At 43.7% G+C, this 25,310-nt stretch overlaps 1 protein-coding gene and 1 pseudogene across 1 annotated transcript in view; both read left to right on the top strand.

Moving 5' to 3' along the window:
* Positions 1 to 25,310, top strand: part of ZFYVE26 (zinc finger FYVE-type containing 26) — a gene marked incomplete in the record, with an annotated part of 1,901,467 nt that overhangs the window by 1,606,798 nt on the left and 269,359 nt on the right. Inside the window, 1 exon segment of the mRNA XM_073610828.1 lies at positions 19,757 to 19,898. Within this exon segment, the coding sequence (XP_073466929.1) occupies positions 19,757 to 19,898 (142 nt within the window).
* On the top strand, positions 10,737 to 13,521 carry LOC141117535 (gastrula zinc finger protein XlCGF66.1-like; annotated as a pseudogene).

A 25,310-nucleotide genomic window follows, 5' to 3' on the forward strand; every position in this document is an offset into this window, starting at 1 on the left:
TGTCACTCTGACACACTGCATCTACGATTGTGGTAAGGAGCCTCCTTACCACGTGATCAGCTGTGACCAATCGAAGCTGATCACAGCGTGATCCAGGAAGTGCCGGTAAACGGCTTTCCTTGGTTTGAGCTGACAGGGAGAGCCATTCGGCGGCTTTGTTCTGTCTTTCATTCACTCAACGGAAGGTTTTGTTCTGTCTTCCATTCACGCAGATACGACAGTCCTAACTGCAATGGCGACTGGTGTTGTTGAGAAGCCCCTCTGTGTTCACGACTACAACCTTAACATGGGAGGGGTGGACTTCAGCGACCAAATAATAGGGCTGTACTTAATTTCCCAGAAGGCCAGATGCTAGTACAAGAAAGTGTCTGTATAATTTTTCCTATTGGCTTTGTTCAACTCTTACATACTATACAAAGCGCCAGGAAGAAGTGGATCCTTCTTAAAACTCCAGAAAGAGATTATCAAGCCCTTTTGTTTCCAGAAGGTGCTGTGGCCCAGTTTCCCAATCCAGATGCAGTGAGACGGCTGCATGAGAGGCATTTTCCAGATGTCCTCCCTTGTACCCCTACCCATAGAGCACCCTAAAAAAGATGTGTCTGTAGCAAAAGCAGATATAGGTGTGAAACCTGCTGCTTTTGTCCCTCGTGTCCTGGCCAACCTGGTCTCTGCATCCAGGACTGTTTCCATTGCTACCACACACTAGTGGATTATTTATTTTTTTTAATATTTTTATTGAATTTTGTACATCAACATACAAAAGAAAAACTTATTCAAAGCATTGCATTTTGCAGAAATACACTTGGGTGGTCAATAAACATATTTCAATTTACATGTCTCTTGTGATTATTAAGTACAAAGTTACAGGGAATGGTCAACATACATTTCTCCAGTCAGGAAGCAACCCAGGGGGTTGACATAGGAAGGTGCAGAGCATCTACCCTGTAGTAAGGATTAGAGAGCTTGCCAGCCATCTGCCCCATATTTTGTGTAAGGTTTTGGTTCTTTTCCGAACCTCAAATGTGACTTTGTATAGAGGCAAAGAGTCATTAATCAATTTCAACCAGAGGGATTTTAGAGGTACCTGTGATCCTTTCCAGGACAGTAGAATGGTTTTCTTTGTGGAGAAATGGAGGATGCGAAGAAGTCTCTTTGCATGGGTTGAAATGTGGAGATTCCCAAAAATACCTAGGAGGCAGTTCCTGGGGTGAAGAATGTTTGAGAGGCCTATTGCCGATGAGATTAAAGACTATCCATGTCTATCCAAAAGTCTTGGACTATTGGACAAGTCCAGAAACAGTGTAAAAAGTCTGCCGATTGGCCACATTCTCTAAAACAGTCTGCTGTGGGAGCCAATCCCATTTTATGAAACCTAGCAGGGGTTAGGTGGGATAGATGAAAATTTTTGTATGATACGATCTTTGGAGGATATTACTGAGTTCTTGTATGTGTCACTGAACTCCGACCAGTCATCCTCTGTAAGTGTAATGTCCATAGAGGCCCATTTCGTCTGGGTCACTCGAAATCTAGGGTTACAGTCAGTCATAAGGGGCGGTAATAGAAGAACATATATGAGCGTGGCAGGTCAAAATCAACCCGCATCTGTTGAAAGGACATAATCTCTGTGTGTCATACAGATGACACAGGTATTTAACTCCCCTTGGAGTACCAACACTGTGGGTCAGGTATAGAGCACAATTCTTTCAGATTTGGATTGAACCACAGAGGGTTGTTAGGAGATGTTGACCATGACTCCTTCGAAATTTTTGAGACAATTATTTTAAATGGGGAGAGCGAGGTATGGATGTGCCTGGGCGGGCCGGAACCCGACCTCTGTATATAATATTATGGAGGGTCCCTAGAGAGGAGGCGATAACTCCCTCAGTGGATGTATAGGCATTTGCCGCAACCGGGTGCAGTCAGTCATGAATGTGGACCAATTGGGAGGCCAAATAGTATAAATAAAAGTTAGGGAATGCTAAACCTGCCAGATGTGTCGGTAACCGCAATGTCTCTAGTGCCACCCTAGGAGACTTACCATTCCACAGGAACGCCATGCAGATTGTATCTATCCATTTAAAGATGGATTTAGGGACTTTACAGGATGAGTTGGCTTGAACATATTACAGCTTAGGTAGATAAATCATTTTAAGGGTATTAGACCTTCCCATTAGGTCTAGGGGTAAGTCCATCCACTGCTTAGTCTGTATTTGTAGCTGGATCAGTAGTGGACACAGGTTGTTTTCAATATAGGAGGACAAGGGTAACTGCACTATAACCCCCAGGTATCTAAAAGAGGACACTAGTCTGGAGTCTGGGTGAATCTGCAAAGTTGCATCAGGGTCCAAAGGGAAAAGATTAGATTTGTCCCAGTTCACCCGGAACCTAGAGTAGTCACCAAAGTTGTCTATCTCTGATAGTAGCGGCTTTAGTGAGTCCTGGGCGTCAGCCAGTTACACCAGGGTGACATCTGCATACAACGAGATTCGTTCCACTATTATAGCAATGGGAAGGCCCTGAATTAGCTGGGAGCAGCAAATGTGCACAGCTAGCGGCCCCATAGCCAGGGCAAAAAGGAGGGGTGACAACGGACACCCCTGCCTAGTGCCTCTAGTAATAGGGAAATTATCCATAATGCGGGAGTTAACTCGTATGTGGGGAGGTGTAAAGTGGTCTTATCCAAGCAACAATGCGGGGGCCGAAGCCATACCTCTGTAGTACTTGGAAAAGATAAAGCCATTTGTTTTGCTTTCTGAAGTGTGTAAATGTGCTTTACTATAGAAAGATGCTGTACATACAAAAAACTATTACAATATTAGGAATACAATACAAGACTGACAGATATCTATAACAAGCAAAATGCCTAGCAAACTGAACAGCCTATGGTCTATTATAGTACAAATACACTTAAAGATTACTTATCTTCTGTTACTGTATGTTCGTGATCTCCATTGGCAACGATACTCCTGGAGCATAAGGCAAGTGTCTTCTATCATGAGTGGCGTCAGATGTTACAGCATGATGGTGTGTCTGTGTGTCTCCCTACTCACCCCTTTTTATGTGTCAGGCTGTTTGCCATAGTTACCAAACAACAGAAAACATGCCTGTTTACTGTAACTGTAGAAACAATGGTCTGTTGAAAACTCTATCTACGTACCCATTGTCTAATCGAGCCAACACCTGACAGTAATCTAACAATCATTCTTTCAGTTTGAGAGCTGAAAAAGACCTCAAACAACTAAATCTCTTTCTTGTGTACTGTACCAATAGAGACAATAGCCTGTTGAAAACTGTAACAATACAACAATATCCATTGTATCCAGCATTTGTTTGAGAAAGTCTGTCTCTGTGACACCAGAATGCTATGAGTCTTATAGAAAAATTATATTTTATATCAAACGCAACACATTCCGCCCTTGATTTTTCTCTCAGACTACACACAGAAAATCTCTTCGTTACTAAACTCATTCTAAACATCAATTTTCCTTGAATGCAACACCTCCCATTTCTGTCATTGAGAAGGTCTTTAACTAAAAAGTTCATTAGAAAGTCCATTCTAAAGTTCTTTAGAAACAAGTCCAGGCTTGTAATACATCAAAGGCCTTGCTCTCCACAACTCTTGCGATCTTCCGTCATTCTTTCCATCATGTCCTATGGATCAAATCGGAGACAGGCTGTGGAGTGGAAAACAAAGCAGATTATCTGTTCCTTCTAATAATACATAAACAGTAGATCCAAGCCCTTCAGCTACAATCTCTCCTTTAAATGGCTTCTTGCCTGGATATCTGACTAACACTTTGCCCCCTGCCTGTACCCACTTCTGACCCTCCCAAAGAACATCAATAGGAAGGAGAGGAAATATACTGATATTTCCCAGAAGATCACTGCTGTTTATTTTGGAAGGTTTGTTGTGATGTAGCCTCACTTTCCACTCTTGCTGAGAAGTATCCACTAACCAGTCAGAGTCCCAGCCACTGTCTTGAAGCTCATCTGTCAAAGCAAATGTAACTTCAAACCTTCCTGCCAGATTCCCTCTCATTCCTAGATAGGCTTCAGCTTCAGATACATCACTCTTGGTTTCTGTGTCATGGGAAGCAGTAACATGGTATCTGTTAAGCCCTGTTCTTTCAGGAACCTTATATAAATACTGAACTCTGCATTCCAGCTGAGGAATCTGTGCCCCAGCCCCTACCATCCTCTCATATGGTGTGCTTTTGGCTATTGGCCTAGAATTTAACAACATGACTGCCAGTGTGAGGGCCCGATCCCACCCCCTTAGTGTATGTGTGGGTGTAAGTTTGCGTACCTGGTCCTTCAATAGCCCGTTGTATCTTTCATCCAAACCAGCTGCCTGTGGATGGTATGGGATGTGGCACAACCAGTACACTCCAGAATCTTTAGCCCACTGCTGTAATATTGATCCGGTGAAGTGTGAGCCATTATCACTTTGGACTTGTTTGGGACAACCATAAGCAATGACAAGTTTCTGGAGGAGTTGAAGCGTTGCGGCTTGATCTGCACGTTTGCAGGGATGAACAAGCATAAGTCCTGAATAGGTGTCCACTGCAGTGCAACAATAACCCAGTCCATTATTTCCCCGGGGCAGGGGACCGATGAAATCGATCTGACAGATCTCTGCAGGCCTCTCACCCCTCTTAATCGACCCGGTGGAGTACTTTTGCAATGACCATTGTCGCACTTCTCCACACACTGTACAGTTCCCTATTACAGTCTTTATCATGTCCATGGATATAGGAAATCCTCTCTGCTGTGCCCATTCATATGTTGCTTTCTGCCCCAAATGTCCAGATTGCTTGTGGGCCCAGTTGGCCAAGTTCATCAAGACAGGATCAATTGGCACAACTGCCTTCACTTTGGTGATTTCATCTGCAACTCTGTTATAGTTCTCAAAGTCTGGGACTAGGGGCACATGTGCATCAACATGCCCCACTTTTATGGTGCGGGAGTGAGCTTCCTTCCAGATGTAGTCCCAGACTTCCTTGCCTCCCCACACCACCTTTCCATGAATCATCCATTCATTGGACTTCCACGTGGGCATCCAAGTTGTCAGTCCTTTAAAAACTGCCCAGCTGTCAGTGTAGATAGTGACATGGGAAGAAGGATCCTCCTGTAGAGTCATCACCACAGCTTTCAACTCTGCATACTGACTGGACCCTCCAATTCCGGTCTCCTGCAGGACTGTGTCTATACTTGGGTTGTAGGCTGCTGCTGTCCATTTACGTCCAGACGAGGTGACTATGGCTGAACCATCAGTGAACCACGCTGACTCCTTCATGTCTTCTGACAGAGACTCAAAGGGTGGAGCCTCTTGAATGGGGGATGACTGCAGCACAGGAATTTCTTTTTCTGGCCAGGTGCTGGTAAAAGTGACAAGCCCTGCCAACTGTTTTGAAATGTCTTTAAAATCCCCAGCTGCAATTCCCCCCTCTTTCTTGAAGGTACCACTTCCATTTCATCAGTGTCTGGTTCTGGGCTACAGCTGCCCTAGTGGTCAGTCCATTATCTCTCACCCATCCTGCTATTGGCAGTGCAGTATGGATGGTGACTGTGTCCTTTCCTGTAATGGTCTCTACATGTTGAAGTGCTGTGTAGGGCCAAAACAGGTACTTCTCTAGGGGCGTGTATCTCTTCTGTGCCCCTGTCAGTTGTTTGGACCAAAATCAAATGAGTATTGCTCTCAGTTCTTTTGTTTCATTTGGCTGCCATAGACTCCAAGATATGGTACCATTCTGCTCCACTACATCCAGCTGAAATGGTACTCCTTGTCTCAAGGGTCCTAATCCCTGATGCTGCAAAATAGCTTCTTTAGCAGCCAGGAATGCAGTCCGCTGCTCTGAACCCCATGAGCACTCAGTCTTTTTTCTGGTGACATTATATATAAGCCTCAGAATCAGTCCAAGATGTGGGATGAACGATCTCCAGAACCCCACAACTTCAATGAACTTCTGTGCCTCTTTTTGGTAGTAGAGGGTGACAGCGCCTGGATAGTTTGCACAACTGTCTCTGGAATTTTCCTCTGCGGCCCAGTCCACATCATTCCCAGGAATTTCACTTCTGTTGCAGGTCCTTGGACTTTGTCTTTGTCGATAGCCCACCCTCTGTTTTCCATGTGATGTATCAGCAGGTGTAGTGCTTCAGTTACATCTTCTTTTGTTCCAGAGAACATGATGTCATCAATGTAGTGGAACACAGCGACTTTCAAACTCAGGGTACTTAAATCTTGGGCAATCAGTCCATGACAAATCGTTGGCGAATGAACATAGTCTTCAGGAAGCACAGTGAAAGTGTACTGGCGGCCGTCCCACACCATAGCAAACTGGTCTTGACACTCTGGGTCTATTAAAATTGAAAAGAACGCATTAGCCAGGTCTATCACAGCATGATATTCTCCTGCATCTTTAGCAATTATCTCAACAATTAAGATCATATCTGGTACAGCTGACTTCAATGGAGTTGCCACTTTGTTTAGACCTCTGTAATCCACAGTCATTCTATATGTCCCATCGGGTTTCTTTACTGGGAACACCGGAGACGAGAAAGGACTTACAGCAGGTCTAAGGATCCCTACTCTCAAATATTCTTGAATTGTCTCCCCAATTTCTTTGTGGCCTCCAGGAAGTCTGTACTGCTTGAGACAGACTGGCTTCTCTGGTGGAGGAATGTAGACAGGGGTCCATTTCGCATGACCTCTGACCACAGCCTTCACCGACCTTACCAGATACGCTTTATCAGGATACCCGAATGTGAATGTACCTCTTTCAGTCTGAATTGACTGACCTTGAAGTACATCCATCCCAAGAATATTTTCAGGTAACTCTGATACCAAAACATTTGTCATAAATCCTGATCCCTTGCCAATAGCCAATTTCACACGTATCCTAACTGCTGGTGTAGTGTGCCCTCCCAAACCTTCTACATAAATCAGTTCTCCTTTGTGATGGGAAGGATTTCCTTGCAAAAGTGTAACTTCAGCTCCGCTATCAACTAAAGCCATTACGTGTGTAGGAGAAGATGACTTCCCCCACCATACAGTGACAGCTGCATATGGGCGTCAGTCTCCTGCTGTCACTGCCCTCACGGCTATTACAGGAGACTCACCTTCCCTTCATAAAGGATAAGGAACCTCCCAATCCCCTTTTCTGATTCTCTCTAATTCCTCCCCGGGGTAAAGGGATTTGGGTTTGGGTTCATGTTCAGTTTTGGGAATTGGTTTGGGGCTAACAGGAGGGGTCTGTTCTGTTTTCTCTAAGTCCAGGCTGATGTTATCTTCACTAGGAGTAGTGTTTCTAACCCTGACAGTTTTCCCTACTAAATGTTTCCACCTGTTCAGCATTTCTGCAGTAGAAATGCCATCTATCTCATCTTTAGGTACTCCTGCCTTTAATAGGTCCACCCACATTTGTTTCCTAGAAATAACAAGCCTGGTTTTCTCTTGACCTCCTGTCTTCTCTATCCCATTCCCTTTCTTCTCTGTTCTTTTCTGCTTGTATTCTTCCTGTCTGGCCTTGACCTTATCTACTGCCCTGACAGGTTTTGTTTTAGTCTCCTCTAGCTCCCCCGACTGGTTTAAAAGGGTTGTGGCTTCATGAATCTTGCTATTTAATTCCAGGCCTCACAACAAGGACAATAATGGAGCCCTGAGATTAAATGGCGCAGACTTCATCAGCTTAGAGCGCAGAGCAGACGTAAAGGGTTCCATATCTGGACCCATCCATTCTGGAAACATATTTAATCCAGTTATACAACCCATCTCACGTAACCTGAAAATACCCTCTCCTATTGACCTCCAGGGGTAGGTATTATCCAGGTCAGTAGGACTAGCGTATACTCGGACTATTCCATCTCTCACAAGGTCTAACAGTGAAAAATTCACGCTAAACTCTTGGGCTTTTCGCATTGCCTGACGCAATTGTGGATCATGGGTTAACACTCCTATAGTCACTGCTTCCTTACCTGACAAAACAACACTGTCCGCCCCTTCATCCCATAAGCGTAGGAGCCAGGTCAATAGGGGTTCCCCAGACCTTTGTTTGTATTGTTTTGCCAGCTCATGGAGTTCAGTTTGTGTAAACTCCTGTACTTCTTCAAATTCAACATCTCTGGGGTTGCGATAATGCACCTCCCCATCTGCCATACCCTCTATATCATGTTGCCATTTTCTATGCTTAGTAATGAGAGGTCTGGCATACTTTTTCTTTCGCACTAGCAGATCATCATGTGAAATATCAAACTCTATCTCCTCATCCTCACTATCATTTGAGGAGAGCACATCCTCACAATCCCAATTTTGGGATGTGACAATGGCACGTACCCTGGCTTTCCTAACAGGTTTACGGCCCTTCCTTTTCCTTAAGACATTCATTGATTTGGTCATGAGGGCTGCACACCGCTCTTGCAAATCATCAGCCCGACTAGCAGTTGAACGCACACACTCTGAAGCAACTGCTAGCTGGTCTTTTAATACCTTAACCTCTGCCTCTGCCTTCTCCCTTCTCTGTGATTCAGTGTAAATAGCATTAAGGAAATACCAGCCCACTGTGGACACTGTCCTCTCCTCTTTTTTACTTAACTCCAACCCCTTAAGGCTAAAATCTACAAAATGATCTGAGACTTTATCACCCCAAGTCAGCTTCAATGGAGAAGCATACTTCACAAATTCTTTAGCAAGAGGCTCCCACTCATTGTCTCTGGCCCAGATAGGTAAGCTGCACACTTCCTTCTGGCCACCAGAACCCTCTGCAGCCTTGCTTTTCCTAAACAGCTTACGCAGCATTTTACCTAGCACAAGCTACACAACACACTACAGAAAAACAGGCCTGCTTCAATTGAACTATAGCACAGACCACGGCACGAGCCCCCAAATGTTTTGCTTGCATTTATCTAGCAAGGTTACTCTGTGGTATAAGCAAGGAAGCTGAGATTTCTGCAGTGTGTAAATGTGTTTTTTACTATACAAAGATGCTGTACATACAAAACTATTACAATCTTAGGAATACAATACAAGACTGACAGATATCTATAACAAGCAAAATGCCTAGCAAACTGAACAGCCTATGGTCTATTATAGTACAAATATACTTAAAGGTTACTTATCTTCTGTTACTGTATGTTCGTGATCTCCATTGGCAACGATTCTCCTGGAGCATCAGGCAAGTTTCTTCTATCATGAGTGGCGTCAGATGTTACAGCATGATGGTGTGTGTGTGTGTCTGTGTCTCTCCCTACTCACCCCTTTTATGTGTCAGGCTGTTTGCCATAGATACCAAACAACAGAAAACATGCCTGTTTACTGTAACTGTAGAAACAATGGACTGTTGAAAACTCTACGTACCCATTGTCTAATCAAGCCAACACCTGACAGTAATCTAACAGTCATTCTTTCAGTTTGAGAGCTGAAAAAGACCTCAAACAACTAAATCTCTTTCTTGTGTACTGTACCAATAGAGACAATAGTCTGTTGAAAACTGTAACAATACAACAATACCCATTGTATCCAGCATTTGTTTAAGAAAGTCTGTCTCTGTGACACCAGAATGCTATGAGTCTTGTAGAAAAATTATATTTTATATCAAACGCAACACACCATTCCACACTATCAAAGGCCTTACATATGTAGGACAAGGACACAATGGCCAGGGTAGGTGTACAGTCATGGGGATATTGAAGATTGTGGAACAGTCTACAGATATTCATTCTCGTAGATCTGCCAGGTATAAAGCCTCCCTGATCGCTCCTGACCAGTTTCGCAACCACAAAGTTCAGATGGTTGACCAAGACCTTGGCAAGGATTTTAACATCTACATTAATCAGAGAAATTGAACGGTATGAGTCACATTTAAGAGGATCCTTGCCTGGCTTCAGTAATAGGATAATCAATGCCTCCCTCATAGGGGGGGGGGGATTCCAGTGTTCAAGGTCTTGTTATAAATATGCAGAAGAGGTGGGCATATTAAGTGTTGAAACTGGGAGTAGCACTCAGCAGGGAAGCCATCTAAGCCCGGTGTCTTATGTGCCGTTAGTTGTGAAATGGTCGTTGCGATTTCCTCAACAGAGAGAGGCGCCTCTAAGTCTCCACAGCTTTCAGTCGAAAGGGAGGGGAGAGTTATCTGGGCCAGGTAGTCATTTAGTTGGGAGTCAGTGTATTCTGCTCTGGATGAGTACAGGTCTTTATAAAAGTCCAGAAATGTCTCCATGATATTCCTAGGAGTGTCACTAATCTGTCCCTGTGCAGTCATAATCCGCGGGATCGAAATAGGGGGAGTATTCAGGTCTAGTCAAATAAGCTAAGAGGCGGCCAGCCTGGTTAACATGTTCGAAAGATTTTTGGGCGGTGTGTAACATGCGTTTTTTGTGAGGTCCAGTAAGAGGAGCTCATATCCCCTAGGACATTGCAACCAAGTATCCCTGTTAACTGGAGTAGGGTCAGAGGCATAAGCAGTTTCAGCAGATGTCATAGCTGTCTCTAATTCCACAGTATGCTGTTGGGTATTTTTAAGTAGAATGCCAGTAATGGACATAAAAGTACCCCGCAACGTGGTCTTAAAGGCCTCCCATTCCATAAGCGGGTCCACTGTGCCCGAGTTCTTCCCAGTATTTCACTATACCCTTCTTACATTCCCCCTGTACTATCTCATCCTCCAACTAGTGGGAAACAGATCCACGGCCAGGGGGCATGATCCGATACACCCCTAGGTAAGTAGGATATGTTAGAGACCACTGGGAGAATATCTTGTGTACCAAATGCCAGGTCTATGCGAGACATGGTGTGGAAAGAATCTGAATGGCAAGAATAGTGATACATATCTGGGTGTTTCCATCTCCATATCTCAGTAAGTCCATGAACCTGGGCCCAGTCGGTAAAGGAAGTGAAGGATCTGCCCCCTCCCCCCATGCGGTCTATGGCCAGACTCATTACAGCATTAAAATCACCCAACATACAGCAGTGGGCCTGGGGGCCTAGATAATAGCATAAGTGACAGTTTTACCAACACATCTGCGGAAAACGTGGGGTATATAAACATTTACTAGGGTGAGTGTCACAAAGGCAATTTGGATTATAAGTACGACATACCTGCCTTCTGGGTCTGTTTTAATCTGCAAAACGTCTGCATGGAGAGATTTGGCCAACAAAACAGAGACCCCTCTAGAGTAAGCTGTATGGGTAGCATGAAAGGATTGAGCTAACCATGGTCGCTTGAGGGACCTTATTTTAGAGTCAGCCAGGTGTGTTTCCTGGAGACAAATAATTTGGAGGGATGTTTTTTCAAGACCGAAAATACTAGGGAAAATACTAGGGATCACTTCTAGTATTTCAGGAAATTATCTTTAGCGGTCTGGCCATGGTAAGTCAAACAGTACATAATGGATATTCTGGGGGCAGACGGCAGAGACATAACATTGCATGCCATGCCACCCAGGATATATAAGAGCATAGTCATATAATAGCAAGTGTAAGGCACTATTCAGTGTAATGGAAGCACAAATACACATGAAAAACCAAAGTACAAGAAAAAAACATTCAAGAACAACCAAAAAAAGAAAAAAAAATAGGAAGTCCATGAAAAACCCCATACCACCCTCCCCGCTCGGCCATCCCAAACATAGCGAGCCTTTGATCCCTGAACCGAGAAAATCCTTCACTCAAAAGAAGTGAGAACTGTTCCATGGCCTTGCCACCAACTGGTGTGGGGGTGTTGTGGCGTCTGGCTTGGCTCCCAAACAACACAACAGGAGGGAGAAAAAATGTTTCAGCATTAAAGTGGTCCAGCTTTAGGATAGTTAACATCAGTGCCCTGCTCTGCTTATTGTGGGTGTCTGGAGTTTGGCAAGGCTGCTGGAACAGGTGTTCCCTATATTGATTTTACTGCAATACTGGATTATCTCCACTGAAATCTCATTGCGAAGATCTTTTGTACGTAACCATTAGTCATGACTGATTCACAGAAAGTAGAAAAGGAAAGGAAGATCATAACTGATAGGATACTAAACCTCACCCTGGAGATCATCTACCTGCTGACTGGAGAGGACTACACGGTAGTGAAAAGACTTCTGTCAAACATGTGACACCCAGTAGCCGCCCCTGTTGGTCAGGAGGATTGAACAGGCACCACACCCCCATCATGGAGCCTCCACTGCCCTCCCTGAACCTTGAAAGAAGCAATGACAAGAAGATTCTAAATGTCACTCTGAAGATCATTGAGCTGCTGACGAGAGGTTCCTATAAGGTGTCAGGATGTCACTGTCTATTTCTCCATGGAGGAGTGGGAGTATATAGAAGGACACAAGGATCTCTACAAGGACTTCATGATGGAGAACCAGCCGCCCCTCACATCACCTGCTGGATCCAGTAACAGAAATACCCCAGAGAGATGTCTCAGTCCTGCGATTTCCGAGGATTCCACACAGGAACATCACAAGATCTCAAAGAATCATCAGGGTGAAGACCTAATTATGATTAAAGTGGAAACTCTAGATGGTAAAGAGATGTATGTGAGGGTACATGAGCAATGCAAGGAGGAAGACAGTCCGCCAGAGATTGGCAGAGATGGACGTTATATATGGACTAATATAGAGGACGATCCACTAACCTCTCCAGATGGTGAAATAGAAGCTCATGACTTTATGCTGGATTACCCAATAGAAAAGCCCATTCCCCAAAATCTCCATCCAGTATTTCGTAATGCACATTTATCACCTGATCCGTTAACACACAGGGAGTTTTTTCTTGAACACTTGCCTTCAGGCACTCTTCATACAGCTCGTCGAGGGGGTGAAGCTTTTCCATGTTCAGAGTGCGGGGAATGTTTTACCCAGAAGGAGGACCTTCTCTCACACAAGAGGACTCACACAGAGATGAAACTATATTCATGTTTTGAATGTGGGAAATGTTTTCCTTGGAAAGCCTTCCTCATTAGACATCAGAGAACCCATACAGGGAAGAAGCCATATTCATGTTCCGAGTGCAGGAAATGTTTTGCTCAAAAATCGGCACTTGTTAGGCATGAAAGAATTCACACAGGGCAGAAGCCCTATTCATGTTCAGAATGCGGAAAGCATTTCAGTGAGAGGTCCAATCCGATCATCCATGAAAGGATTCACATGTCTCAGAAGCCTTTTCACTGCCCTGAATGCGGTGAATGTTTCGACCAGAGAGGACCATTCATCTTGCATCGAAGATCTCATGTGGGGGTGGGGCCTTATACCTGTTCCGTCTGTGGGAAATATTTTTCTTTTAAGTCACTACTCGTTAGACACCAGAGGTCCCACACAGGCGAAAAGCCTTTTTCATGTTCTGAATGTGGAAGATGTTTTGCTTGGAGGTCGGCTCTTATTAGACATGAGAGAATTAACGTGGCGAAAAAGCCGTTTTCATGAACCAAAAGTGGCAAGCGAGTCTTAATGGAACAATATATACACTTGCGTCTGTACGGGAGAGAACACATCCATAAACTAATTCTGGTTCATCAGGTGATGGACTATGTCCATGTTCTAAAAAATTAGTATTCCAAAAATACTAATTTTCCCTGGTATAACTGACTCACTGGAGGTAACTGAGAGCCCCCAAACAAAACCCAATCCGTGCCAACCCAGCACTATCCCCCCTCCCCTCCCCACGAATTCTACCACATTAATTTTTGTTTTTTTGATTCACATACTATTTTTAAGATGTCTTCTGGCTGGTCCTGTGACAGTCGCCATCCTCTTTCACTACACCTCTTCTCCGGGACTGGATGGCTCTCAGTGCTATCCTCGGTATTGCTGATGTGATTACTTTATATAGCCACTGCTGTTCTCTGCATCATTGTACTGCAAGTTGGTGGCAACGTGTCTAGGTTGCTCTGCACTTACAGTAAGTGGGTTGAGTAATGCTAGGAAAGATGCATAATAAATTTTATCTGCATTTGTAACATATGGGCAATATTTTTTACCCTGTCTAATACTGATTATCCCGTCATTTACCTGGTTTGTCCTTAGTCTGCTTGTCTTCAGCAGACTGTTTGCAGGCTTTCTTGTGCATCATTTTTAGAAGAGGCTTCCTTCTGGAATGACAGCCATGCAGACTAATTTGATGCAGTGTGCGGCGTATGGTCTGAGCACTGACAGGCTGACCCCCCCCCACCCCCTCAACCTCTGCAGCAATAAAAAAAAAAGATAGTTAACATTTGCAGTTGGAAGGATGTGTGAGTGACGGTATACTGTCTGCAGCAGAGGGAGCTTGACCCTGATGATTATTAAGAGGTCCAGGCTGGGAAGGCTGGAGATGTTAGGATACCAGTTCCGTAAACATCAGGGGGAGGGGCGTCAGTCATCCTGAGGAGCATAGACAACATTTAAAGGCAAAGTATGCATGACCTCCATCTGTCCATGGAGGCAAGGGGTAGTTGAATTGCAATAAGGTATCCTAGAGGTGTGCGTATGGAGCTTGGCCACCTGTAATCATACAGCCCTGCGCCGTGGCAGAGCTCCATAGCGATCGTTTAGCCAAGCCATGGCTTCCTTAGGGTTGGTGTAGAAGTGAGCTTTGCCATCATGGATAACACGCAGCTTTGCGGGGAAAAGCATGGCATAGGAGAGACCCTCAGTGCGTATGCAGGCTTTCACCGCTGCAAAGGATATGCGTTGTCGTTGGGCGTCTGCTGAAAAGTCAGAGTAAACTGAGATGGTATTGCCATTGTATTGTAGAGGACCTTTCTCTCTGGCAAGATGAAAAATGGCAACTTCATCCTGAAAATTAAGGATCTGTGCAATCATGGAACGTGGGGGGGCTCCCGCAGTAGGGGGACACGGAGGGGTACAGTGTTCATGCTCAATAATATAGGAGAAGGAGGGTGCACCCATACCAAAACTGTGCCTTAGCCAGGTATGCAAGAATTTCTGTGGGTGAGAGCCTTCTGCTCGCTCCGGGAACCCCACAAAGCTGAGATTGTTCCTGCGCGAGCGATTTTCCAAATCATCAATTTTCGTGCGGAGAACCGCCATTTCACCTGTGTGATCCTGCACAGCGGCAGATAAGGGGTGCACAACATCCTCTAGGGAGCTTACACATTCTTCATTGGCCCCTGTTCTATCTCTCAGGTTCTGCACTCCTTGCTTCAATAGGGAACAGTCCATACAGATTGATGCAATCTGTGTTGAAAGGGAGGCCTTGCAGTCCTGTATAGCCAGCATGATAGTGGCTAATGTAGGCTCAGCAGAGGGGGAACCAGGGACCTGGCCGTCCTCACTATCCAGGGGGGAGTCCTGGGGTTACAGGGAGTCATGTTGTGTATCAAACAGGGCAGGGGCAGAGTCACTCACCAGGGCTGCAGGCTGTTTGTGAGGAGCAGAGGAGGATGGCTGCAGTGTGTCATGACACTCTGCCTGTGTCTCTGCACCCTCTTGCCATCTGAATCGGGTCAGTTGTCCCGCCGTGGATGTTGGCGCGGGTGGCCCGTATTTCACCATGGACGCTAGCCTGAAATGTACCCACGGCTGTGGGGAGTAGTTTATTGCTGGTTCCGGAGGAGAAGGGACCTAGGATCGCTGTAGGATACCGTTCATGAGCCGGAGCGGTGTCTCTACATGTCCGCTTGCTCCACCATCAAGCCACGCCCCCCACTAGTGGATTATTAGTATAGGGTACAGCATGGCACAGTCTAGGGCACACATTCACACAGGGTCTCGGAAATGTTAGATGGCTATCATATTTTGAGAGACCCTAGCCTGGAACATTTAAAGTTTTTTACAGTTACAAAAAAGTGTTAAAAAAGTTTAAAAAAAAGCCAAAAAAAGTTTTGTTTTATTGAGTTATTGTTCTGTTTTTACTGTTTTACTCTACTGTATACTATACTGTAATGTTTTATTGTTACTGTGTTTTATTGTTAACCATTAGGAATGAACCGAACACCCCCCGGTTCGGTTCGCAGCAGAACATGCGAACAGGCAAAAAATTTGTTCAAACACACGAACACTGTTAAAGTCTATGGGACACGAACATGAATAATCAAAAGTGCTAATTTTAAAGGCTTATATGCAAGTTATTGTCATAAAAAGTGTTTGGGGACCTGGGTCCTGCCCCAGGGGACATGTATCATTGCAAAAAAAGTTTTAAAAACGGTCGTTTTTTTGGGAGCAGTGATTTTAATAATGCTTAAAGTGAAATAATAAAAGTGAAATATTCCTTCAAATTTCGTACCTTGGGGGTGTCTATAGTATGCCTGTAAAGTGGCGCATGTTTTCCGTGTGTACAAGTACCCCTACCATTTCACAAAAGAAGTGTCAAAAATGTTAAAAAAGACAATAGCCGGTTTTTGACAATTCCTTTATTAATGTCTTCTTCCTTCCCTGCTTTTTCTGGTCTTCCTTTGGTTTTCTTCTTCCTCCATGTTGTTCTTCCCCCGCTTCTTCCTCTATCTTCCTCTGCTTCTTCCTCCTGTCTTCTCCTCCTGCATCATCCTCCGGCATCTTCCCCGCTTCATCCTCCGGATGATCCACCTCAATGGGAGTCTCCCACTGTGTGGCGCTTCTGTTCTTGTGACAGCTCTTATATAGCTGAGGGCGGGGCCACCCGGTGACCCCGCCCCCGGTGACCCCGCCCCCTCTGACGCACTGGGACTTCCCTATGGCTTTCCCCGTGGTGTCAGAGGGGGCGGGGTCACCCGTTTACGTATACGAGTGAAGCGGGGAAAGAAGATGATATTAATAAAGGAATTGTCAAAAACCGGCTATTGTCTTTTTAACAGATTCCTCCATTCACATCGATCGATATGCATGAAGAAATCTCTGCCAGAAAAAGTGTGTGGTATATCCATCATTTGAATATACCTCCCTGCATCCATCCACTTCTAATGATGGGCATACATGCAATGTTCATTTTTTTTCGTTCAGCCAATGGGGTCAATTGATGTGGATAAAGAAGTCTCTGCCAAGAAAAGTGAAAAAAATATATGCGTAAGCATAGGGGCGATCCGCCCTCTGTCCACCCCAGTCCCTATGCATCGGCATATATGCTCACCTTCTAGAGCGCTGTAGTCACTGATTTACGTATGCTAAAAGCAAACCCTGTTGCTGATAGAATAAATAGATCAGTGCTGCAGCTGAATGGCGTACCTGCAAAGCAACGGTTAACAATAAAACACAGTAACAAGAAAACATTAACTCAATAAAACAACTTTTTTTATTGTAATCTGTGCCAAAAAAGTGTAAAAATGTATGGCAAAGCATAGGGGTGATCCGCAGCCCCTATGCTTCGCCATATATGCTCTTTTTTTTAACTGCGGTGGTGAAATACTGTAGTGCTGTAGTCAATGATTTATGTATTGTGAAAGCAAACCCTAATGCTGTCAGAATAAACAGATCAGTGCTGCAGCTGAATGGCGTAACTGCAAAGCAATCAATGGTTAATAGGGATGAGCTTTATGTTCGAGTCGAACTTGAGTTGACTTGAACATTGGCTGTTTGCCCGTTCGCCGAATAGTGAACAATTTGGGGTGTTTGCGGCAAATTCGAAAGCTGCAGAACACCCTTTAAAAGTCTATGGGAGAAATCAAAAGTGCTAATTTAAAGGTTAATATGCAAGTTATTGTCATAAAAAGTGTTTGGGGACCTGGGTCCTGAAACCAGGGGACATGTATCAATGCAAAAAAAAGTTTTAAAAACGGTCGTTTTTTTGGGACCAGTGATTTTAATAATGCTTAAAGTGAAATAATAAAGGTGAAATATTCCTTTAAATTTCGTACCTGGGAGGTGTCTATAGTATGCCTGTAAAGTGGCGCATGTTTCCCGTGTTTAGAACAGTCCGAGAGCAAAATGACATTTCTAAAGGAAAAAAGTCATTTAAAAGTATTTGCGGCTATTAATGAATTGTTGGTCCCGGCAATACACATAAAAACCATTGAAAAAAACGCATGGGATTCCCCCACAGTCTATTACCAGGCCCTTTGGGTCTGGTATGAATATTAAGGGGAACCTCAAACCAAAATTTAAAAAAAAATGGCGTGGGGGTCCCCCTCAAAATCCTTAGAGTGAGCGCCCCCCCTCCTGAACCATACAAGGCCACATGCCCTCAACATGGGGGGGTGCTTTGGGGTAGCCCCCAATGCACCGTGTCCCCATGTTGATGGGGACAAGGGCCTCTTCCCCACAACCCTTGCCCGGTGGTTGTTGGGGTATACGGACGGGGGGGCTTATCGGAATCTGGAAGCCCCCTTTAACAAGGGGACCCCCAGATCCCGGCCCCCCTGTGTGAATTGGTAATGGGGTAGATGTACCCCTACCATTTCACAAAAAAGTGTCAAAAATGTTAAAAAGACAATAGCCGGTGGGGCTTCAACCCTTTCACTGCCAAAACCATATTTGCATCTTTTTGCACACGTTTAATGATTTCAATGACTTCAATACTGGATACTTTCACCCCCTTCCTGTGCAGGACAATTTTCAGCTTTCAGCGCTTTCACACTTCGAATGACAATTGCTCAAAGGATTCTATTCAAATGAGTTCATGGTACCAAAGTATAACGGAGATACTCATCCAGTCTTGACTTAAAATTGCTCAACAAATACCATCAATTTTGCTTGCACAAAGTCGAAAGAATTCCTTAATTTGGTGGATCTGCTGCCCAGCCTTAACTGTATGGAAACCTTTCCTTCCTCATCACTGGAAAGTGATAACAGATAACAGTCTTTTACACATGGGAGGAGTGTTCCAGTTCCTCATGGTCCAGGGAACATGGTCATCTGAGGAAGGCAAGTTCCCCATCATCATCCTGGAGCTCAGAAGGATATAAATCACTCTCTCTGACTCTGCAACCCCCTTCTGCGGGGACACCCAATTAGGGTGCAGTCAGACAATGCCATGAGCATAGCCCACATCAGCTATTGGACTTCTAACAGCTTGAACTAGTGCTTGATTAGGTTCACATTAGTTCACTTTCCATCCTGTTCCCAGAACAAAGCCTCCATCTTATTGGCTGAGCTACATACAGTATACAATGCTTCCTTCTGGCAATGGAAAGGCTGAGAAAGGCTGGCAATGAAAGGCTGAGCAATGCTCAGCCTAACCCAAATTATTTATTTTTCTCTGGTAATGGTAAGGTAAGTCCCCATCCCATTGCCAGAAGGAAGCATTGTATACTGTATGTAGCTCATGCTATATATAGTTTGTACAGTACTCCCAGTGGGTGCATTTGTTTAGTAAATGAAATAGTCAATTTGGTCCAGCTTGGACCAACTATTTAAAGTCATAGTAAACCAGGAGTTAACCTCGCAGACCTGGACTTCAATAGTCATGTCATTTAAAGCCAGTGATTGAGAAGCAGAATATAATAGAAGGATAGAAGTCTGATGGTCTGACCAGCCTGGTCCAAACAAACTTTTTAAAGGTAAACCTTTACAGGTTTACCTTTTGTAAAAAAAAAAAAAAGTACAGTACAGGAAACATACCACCCTCCCTCCTATTACTTACTAGTTATTTTGTGTTGCTTACTATAAAATTGAGGGCTCACATATGAGCCTATAACCCAAGGCCTGTGAATATGTTACTGTACTGTACTCCATGATATTGAAACTGTTGCTTTTAAAGGGGAGTTGCTTCTAAAAATAGGCAACAAAAATGTGACATTAAACTGTATTGAAAAGCCTCACTCCATAAGGAAAATGTACATTAGATGATAAGTAAGATTGTTGATTATTGTTAGGCACATTAAAACTAAGGAACTTCACTAGGTGATAACCAAAACTGTTGATTATTGTTTTCTAGGCACATTAATACTATTGAACTTCAGATGGAGATCACAAAATTCCTTCAGAGGTGTGAGAATTTGGAAACCAGTCAAGGCCATAACAAACCCCCTCCAACTCTTTTTGGCCACAATAACATGATAGTAGATGCGGCCTATAGCGTAAGTGTTGTCTTTTTTTTTTTCTTTTCAAATCTTATTTTTGTGAACTGTTTCTACAAAAAACGGTAGCACGTGTTGTAAAAATGCAAGGTCTGCTTATCTTGTAGACCCACTATGTAAATAAACTACACTAAAATCTATGTAAGCCCTAACAATAAACGTCTCTCAGTTGGTCTCTTTTGGTCTGTTTATTATGCTGTTGAAACCATTTTTTTAAATAAGCTAAAAAAATACTTGTTGTCTATGCAAGAAATCCAGGGAGCTTGTAACTTCCATTAGTGAACAGCAGAACATCTACTCCATATTTGACAGAGATGAGAAATCAAAAACAAGCAGCCTAGAGTGATCATGCTATTTCACCATAGTTACCATAGATACGTACTACAGTACAGCGGAGGAGCAATGGAGGAGGAAGTGAATTTTTTTCTTAATCCATATAATTGGAAAGGGTTGCTTCATATGGGGTCATGAAGATAGTATTTACATTTGTATTCTGAGGAACAGGCAAGTGAACTGTATATACAGAGGCATGGATATTGAGGAGTGAGATGTGCTTGCTAGATTGAACATCTCAATCATGGCATGAATAGTTTACAGTAATTTGTGAGTGTTCTCCAAATGGAATTGGTGGCATGGTATCACGTACCTGGTGATGATTGGAATGTTGTGGAGGCCTCTTTTGCACCTCCTGCCCAACACTCCTGAAGGTGGAGACAGAGAGTGTGAGGGCGCGGAGAGCAGCTGGCTGGCGAAGTCTACTCTTTAGGTGGATGAATTTGGAGGTCACAGTCCCAAGAACAGAATACTGAAGTATCTTGGCACCAGAGCAGGAGATGGTAGCAGAGCCAGTATGTAGGCAGCGACAAGCAGCAGCTGGGCAACAAGGGACTGAGTCAGTAACAGTCGGGCAGTGCAGTACAGAATCAGCAGGCAAAGATGAGTCCAGTAAATAGGCCGAGGTCAGATAAAGCAGATGAACAAGGTTATGCAGGAGCTAAGACAAAGGCCAGAAGAAAGCTGGGTCATACACAGGTGAGCAGATTCAGTGGATCGGGTCTCAGGAATACAGTTACAAGCTAAAAGCCATTTAGCAACTGCTCATGGTAACAGACCAGTTTAAATAGGTCACTGGGCACACCAAGTACCCACTTAAATTCATATGTGCAGGTGTGCGAGTGCATGCATGAATGCAAGCACAACAAACAAATAGAAGTATTCCAGTTGCCTTGAAGTATTAGCATGCGAGCAATGCACACACGCATGAATATGAGCATAAGCTTGTACTGGTTTTCTGGTGCTGAGAATCTGATTTACCTTACACATGGTTTCTGAGATGTGGACTGTGTGCACTGGGGGTACATATCATTGGTGACATTTATACTGGAATACTTTATATGCGCAGAAGGCACTGACTTCTAAAAACTTGTAAGTTATACTTTCCCTCTTATCCCCCCCACCCCCCTTGTGTTCTCTTCCCCTTCCTTTATTCTATTATATTATTATATTCCCCATATTTTATCTACTATTCAATCTTTCTATATTTATTTAACACTTTGATGAACATCATATGAATTTATCTGCCATTCTATTTCATTTCATGTTACTATTAATTCCAAATGATATTTAGATATGATGATGATTTTTATTAATTAATAATTTATTATATATTATTATAGCAGCATGCAAATTTTGATTTCCCATAGCATGGTTTGTATTTTTATCTTTGTATAGAAAATACTTTAACATTTGATACTGCATTGAATTCGTGATTTGTGAATTATAATTGCATGTATTTAATTTTAAAAAATTCATATAGCTGTGGAGCTGATCAGATGGACTAAAGCACACGTTTCTCAGGCAGCGGTGTATTTCCTTTAATTTCCCTTTCCCCCTTTTCCTTTTTGGCAGCAGTTTGGTGTGTTTTTGTTTTTATGCCACCCACACTCGCTGCGAGCCCGATAATTGGATCTCTAGTGTGATCTATGATCTGGCAGCTTGCTCCATCCGGTCCTGTCCCTGATTGGCTCCTGCTTCTAGTTTGAGAGTTAAAGTCTCCCCCTTTTTGGGGGTGGGCCAGCCTGATGGCGGTGGGGCCTCAGAAATGTGTTGTGGCCGGCCCCCTCCCTAGTTTGCTTGTCAGCTCTTGATAATCTGACAGTGGCATGTGAGAGCCTATGACGCTACCGGTTTAATCTCCCTCTTTGGTGGGTCTGAGCTTGTGCCTGCAGCAGTCCTCCACTTCATCAAGATAGCTGCCTGTTCGTTCTGCACACCACACCAGCCTTGTATACAGTATGCAGGAATCTTTGATGTAAGTGGATATGGAATAAAATTATTATAATCTTTGGGAGCTGGAAGTGATCTACAATTTCTATGTCTTCACAGCAACTTTAAAGTTTGTCATTTTTCCTGTTGTTATAACTAGTTATCTTGATATTTAGCTAAAGTCATAACTTATCACTTTTTTCTTGTTTTCTTGACTGAGGCTTTTGAGGTCTTCTACTTTTTAGCTATGAATGTAGTGTCATCATTTTATAAAAGATTGTTCATGTTTCTTCCATCAATCTTGGCAATCTAATACAATCTTCCTCCAGCCCCGCTTCTCTCATTATATGTAAACATACAGGTTGAATAGGTACGGTGATAGTATGCAGCCTTGTCTCTAACTAATTTGCCAGTCAACTTTGTGTTTCTATTTTTGTCATGACTGTTGTTTCTTGATCAATGTGGAGGTTCTTCATAGGAAAAATTAGATGTTCAGGTAGAATACATAGACTAAATAGAGAAAATATTACAGGCTTTACATGAGGCAATATATTTCGAATAATATTGTCCTGTAGAATTTCCTGGTTATAGACAAAGGCCAAAACATAAAAATTCTAGGAAAAAACTAACATTGTGTACTTTTTAAAAATATATGGTTTTGAATATTGCCGCTTAATAACTCATATTTGCTGCAAGTGCAAAGAATGTTGGATACTGTGACAGGGCCCTGTCACGGTGTTAAAAGGCAGTGTGGAACAGATTTTGCAGACAACTGCCTGTCGGGGCTGGGCCCAGCCTTTCCTTCTCTGAGCTGGCCGCTCAGCTTTTGGCTAATTGCCAGCTCTCATCTCTCTCCACAGTTACTAAGCTATTGTTGATATCCTACTCGTCAGTCCTGCCTACTTAAGCCGTCCTGTCCAGAGGAGCTCTGCCTTCACCTTGGTCAACATCACAAGAAACATCTCCTGTGTTCCCGGTTAAAGACTGGCTTTGCTGACATCCCTTCTGGCTCCGGATCCTGCTTGCTGTTCCAGTACTTTGATCCCTGAGTTCTGGCTTGGCTGGCTATCCTTTCTGGTTACTGAACTTTGGCTGTTCTTTTTACTTTTATTATTAAACAAGTGGGATTTAACTGTACTTATGTCTCAGTCTGATTTCATGGTTTCTGACAGTAGACGAAGGCCATGAATTCAGAAGATGCAGTCGATCCACTTGTTGGTAATAATTTTTTCCAGATTAGATGAACTGGATCACTGCATGGATGAGTTTGCCATGGCGTTACAAACGCTCCTGAGTCGCACGGCTCACCTGGAATCTCCCACTGTGGCTGCCCCAATACAACCTATGTTGCAGGCCGACCCTGCTGCTGCTCCAGTCTCTATGCAGGCACCCACCTCGAGTATTACCTCTATAAGAGGTATGTCTGGTTCTGCTCCGCTTTCCCAGCGATTTGGGAGCGATCCAGTCCAATGCAGAGGGTTTCTCAACCAGGTTGAGATGTACTTTGAGATGCTGCCCCAGGCGTTTCCTACGGACAGAAGCAAAGTAGATTTTGTGATATCTTTGCTTTCTGAGAGAGCCTTGGCCTGGGCAAACCCTCTATGGGAGACGCAAAAACCTGTTGTTTTGAGTTACCCTGAGTTTGTGGCTTTGTTTAAAGGGGTATTTGATGTTCCCGCATGCTCCGCTTCTGCTGCCAAGTGCCTCATGTCCATCAAAGTACGAGAACTGTTGCTGACTACGCCATTGATTTCCGTACTCTGGCAGCAGAGGTTGCGTGGAACAATGAGGCCCTCGTGGCTGCTTTTTCTCATGGTCTCTCGGATACCATCAAAGATGAGATAGCCCGATATATACCCACTGGGCTGGAGAAGTTGATCACGTTTGCCATCCTCATTGACTCCAGACTCAGAGAAAGACTTTCTTTTAAGGAGCGCTTGCGGAAGCCTCCTGTATGTTTGTCTCCGAGCTTTTTTTTTTTTTTTTTTACAAGAAAAACATTTTTATTCAAGATTTAAACATTACAAGCGATGCATAGGCACATTTAAATATGATATCAGTATACATATAGTCACAAGATAGATGATCAATTTCCTCATATAGACAACATAAAGAAGCATGAGAGCAATACATGACATTGCAGCAAAGTATTGGTGTAGAGGTGACATATTAAAACAATCAATCAAGGAGGTACTGTGGGAGGGACTGGGGGAAGGGGGAGGGGGGGAGGCGGATTAAGGATACTTAGAAGATGGGGGGGGCAGGAGGGGGAGGCAAGGAAGGAATCACAATACCTCAATATCTTAACTGAACATGTACACTAGGTGAAGTTTAAAGAGAACTCAATCATGTTGTATAATCATATGGCTGGTATCTCTGCGTCAACTTGGACATCATTCACAACCTCAGCACCCCATGCATCTATCCATCCCGACCATATCTTATCAAATTTCTTGGAGCAGTTACGATTAAGATACGTGAGTTTATATAGTGGGAGTATAGAATTCATTGCTAGGCGCCATGAAGATACTCTAGGGGGTAATGCATCCTTCCAATGGAGAAATATTTCTTTTCGGGCATAGAACGTAGCATAACTCAAAAATAGTTTGGTATATTTACCTCTAATATTGGGGCTGAAAATATTCAATAGCATTGCCTTGGGATGAGCTCTCACATCTAAGGAGGTAACCTGGCTGAGAGTGTTAGCTATTTCTGTCCAATAGTCTCCGAGACAAGACCACACCATATGAAGAAAGGAGGCAGACTCCAGACCACACCTGGCGCAGGCCACTGGACTGTCAGGTGTCATAATTGTCAGATGTTTTGGGTGTAATAGGCCCTGTGGAGAAACTTGACCTGCATAAATCTCTCTCTGGCCGATATCGTATTTATCACAAAGGAGGATACACACGATTCCCATTCCTCCTCTGATAAGTCAGGAATATCTGCCTTCCACTTGACCATAGTTTTTTCAAGTTTCTTTGCAGGGGGTATGGACAAATGAAAGTACAGAGTAGATAGTGGTCTATCTATGATTTTAGATGTAAGTAATCCCTCCACAGGGTCTGATTCTAACTGGAGGAGAGATGGAAGCTGCTTCCTGTAGGCATGTCGGAGTTGATAATATCTAAACAGCATCCAACCTGG

The sequence above is a fragment of the Aquarana catesbeiana genome, linkage group LG13, assembly GCF_042186555.1.
Source record: "Aquarana catesbeiana isolate 2022-GZ linkage group LG13, ASM4218655v1, whole genome shotgun sequence".
NCBI classification, from domain to species: Eukaryota; Metazoa; Chordata; class Amphibia; order Anura; family Ranidae; genus Aquarana; species Aquarana catesbeiana.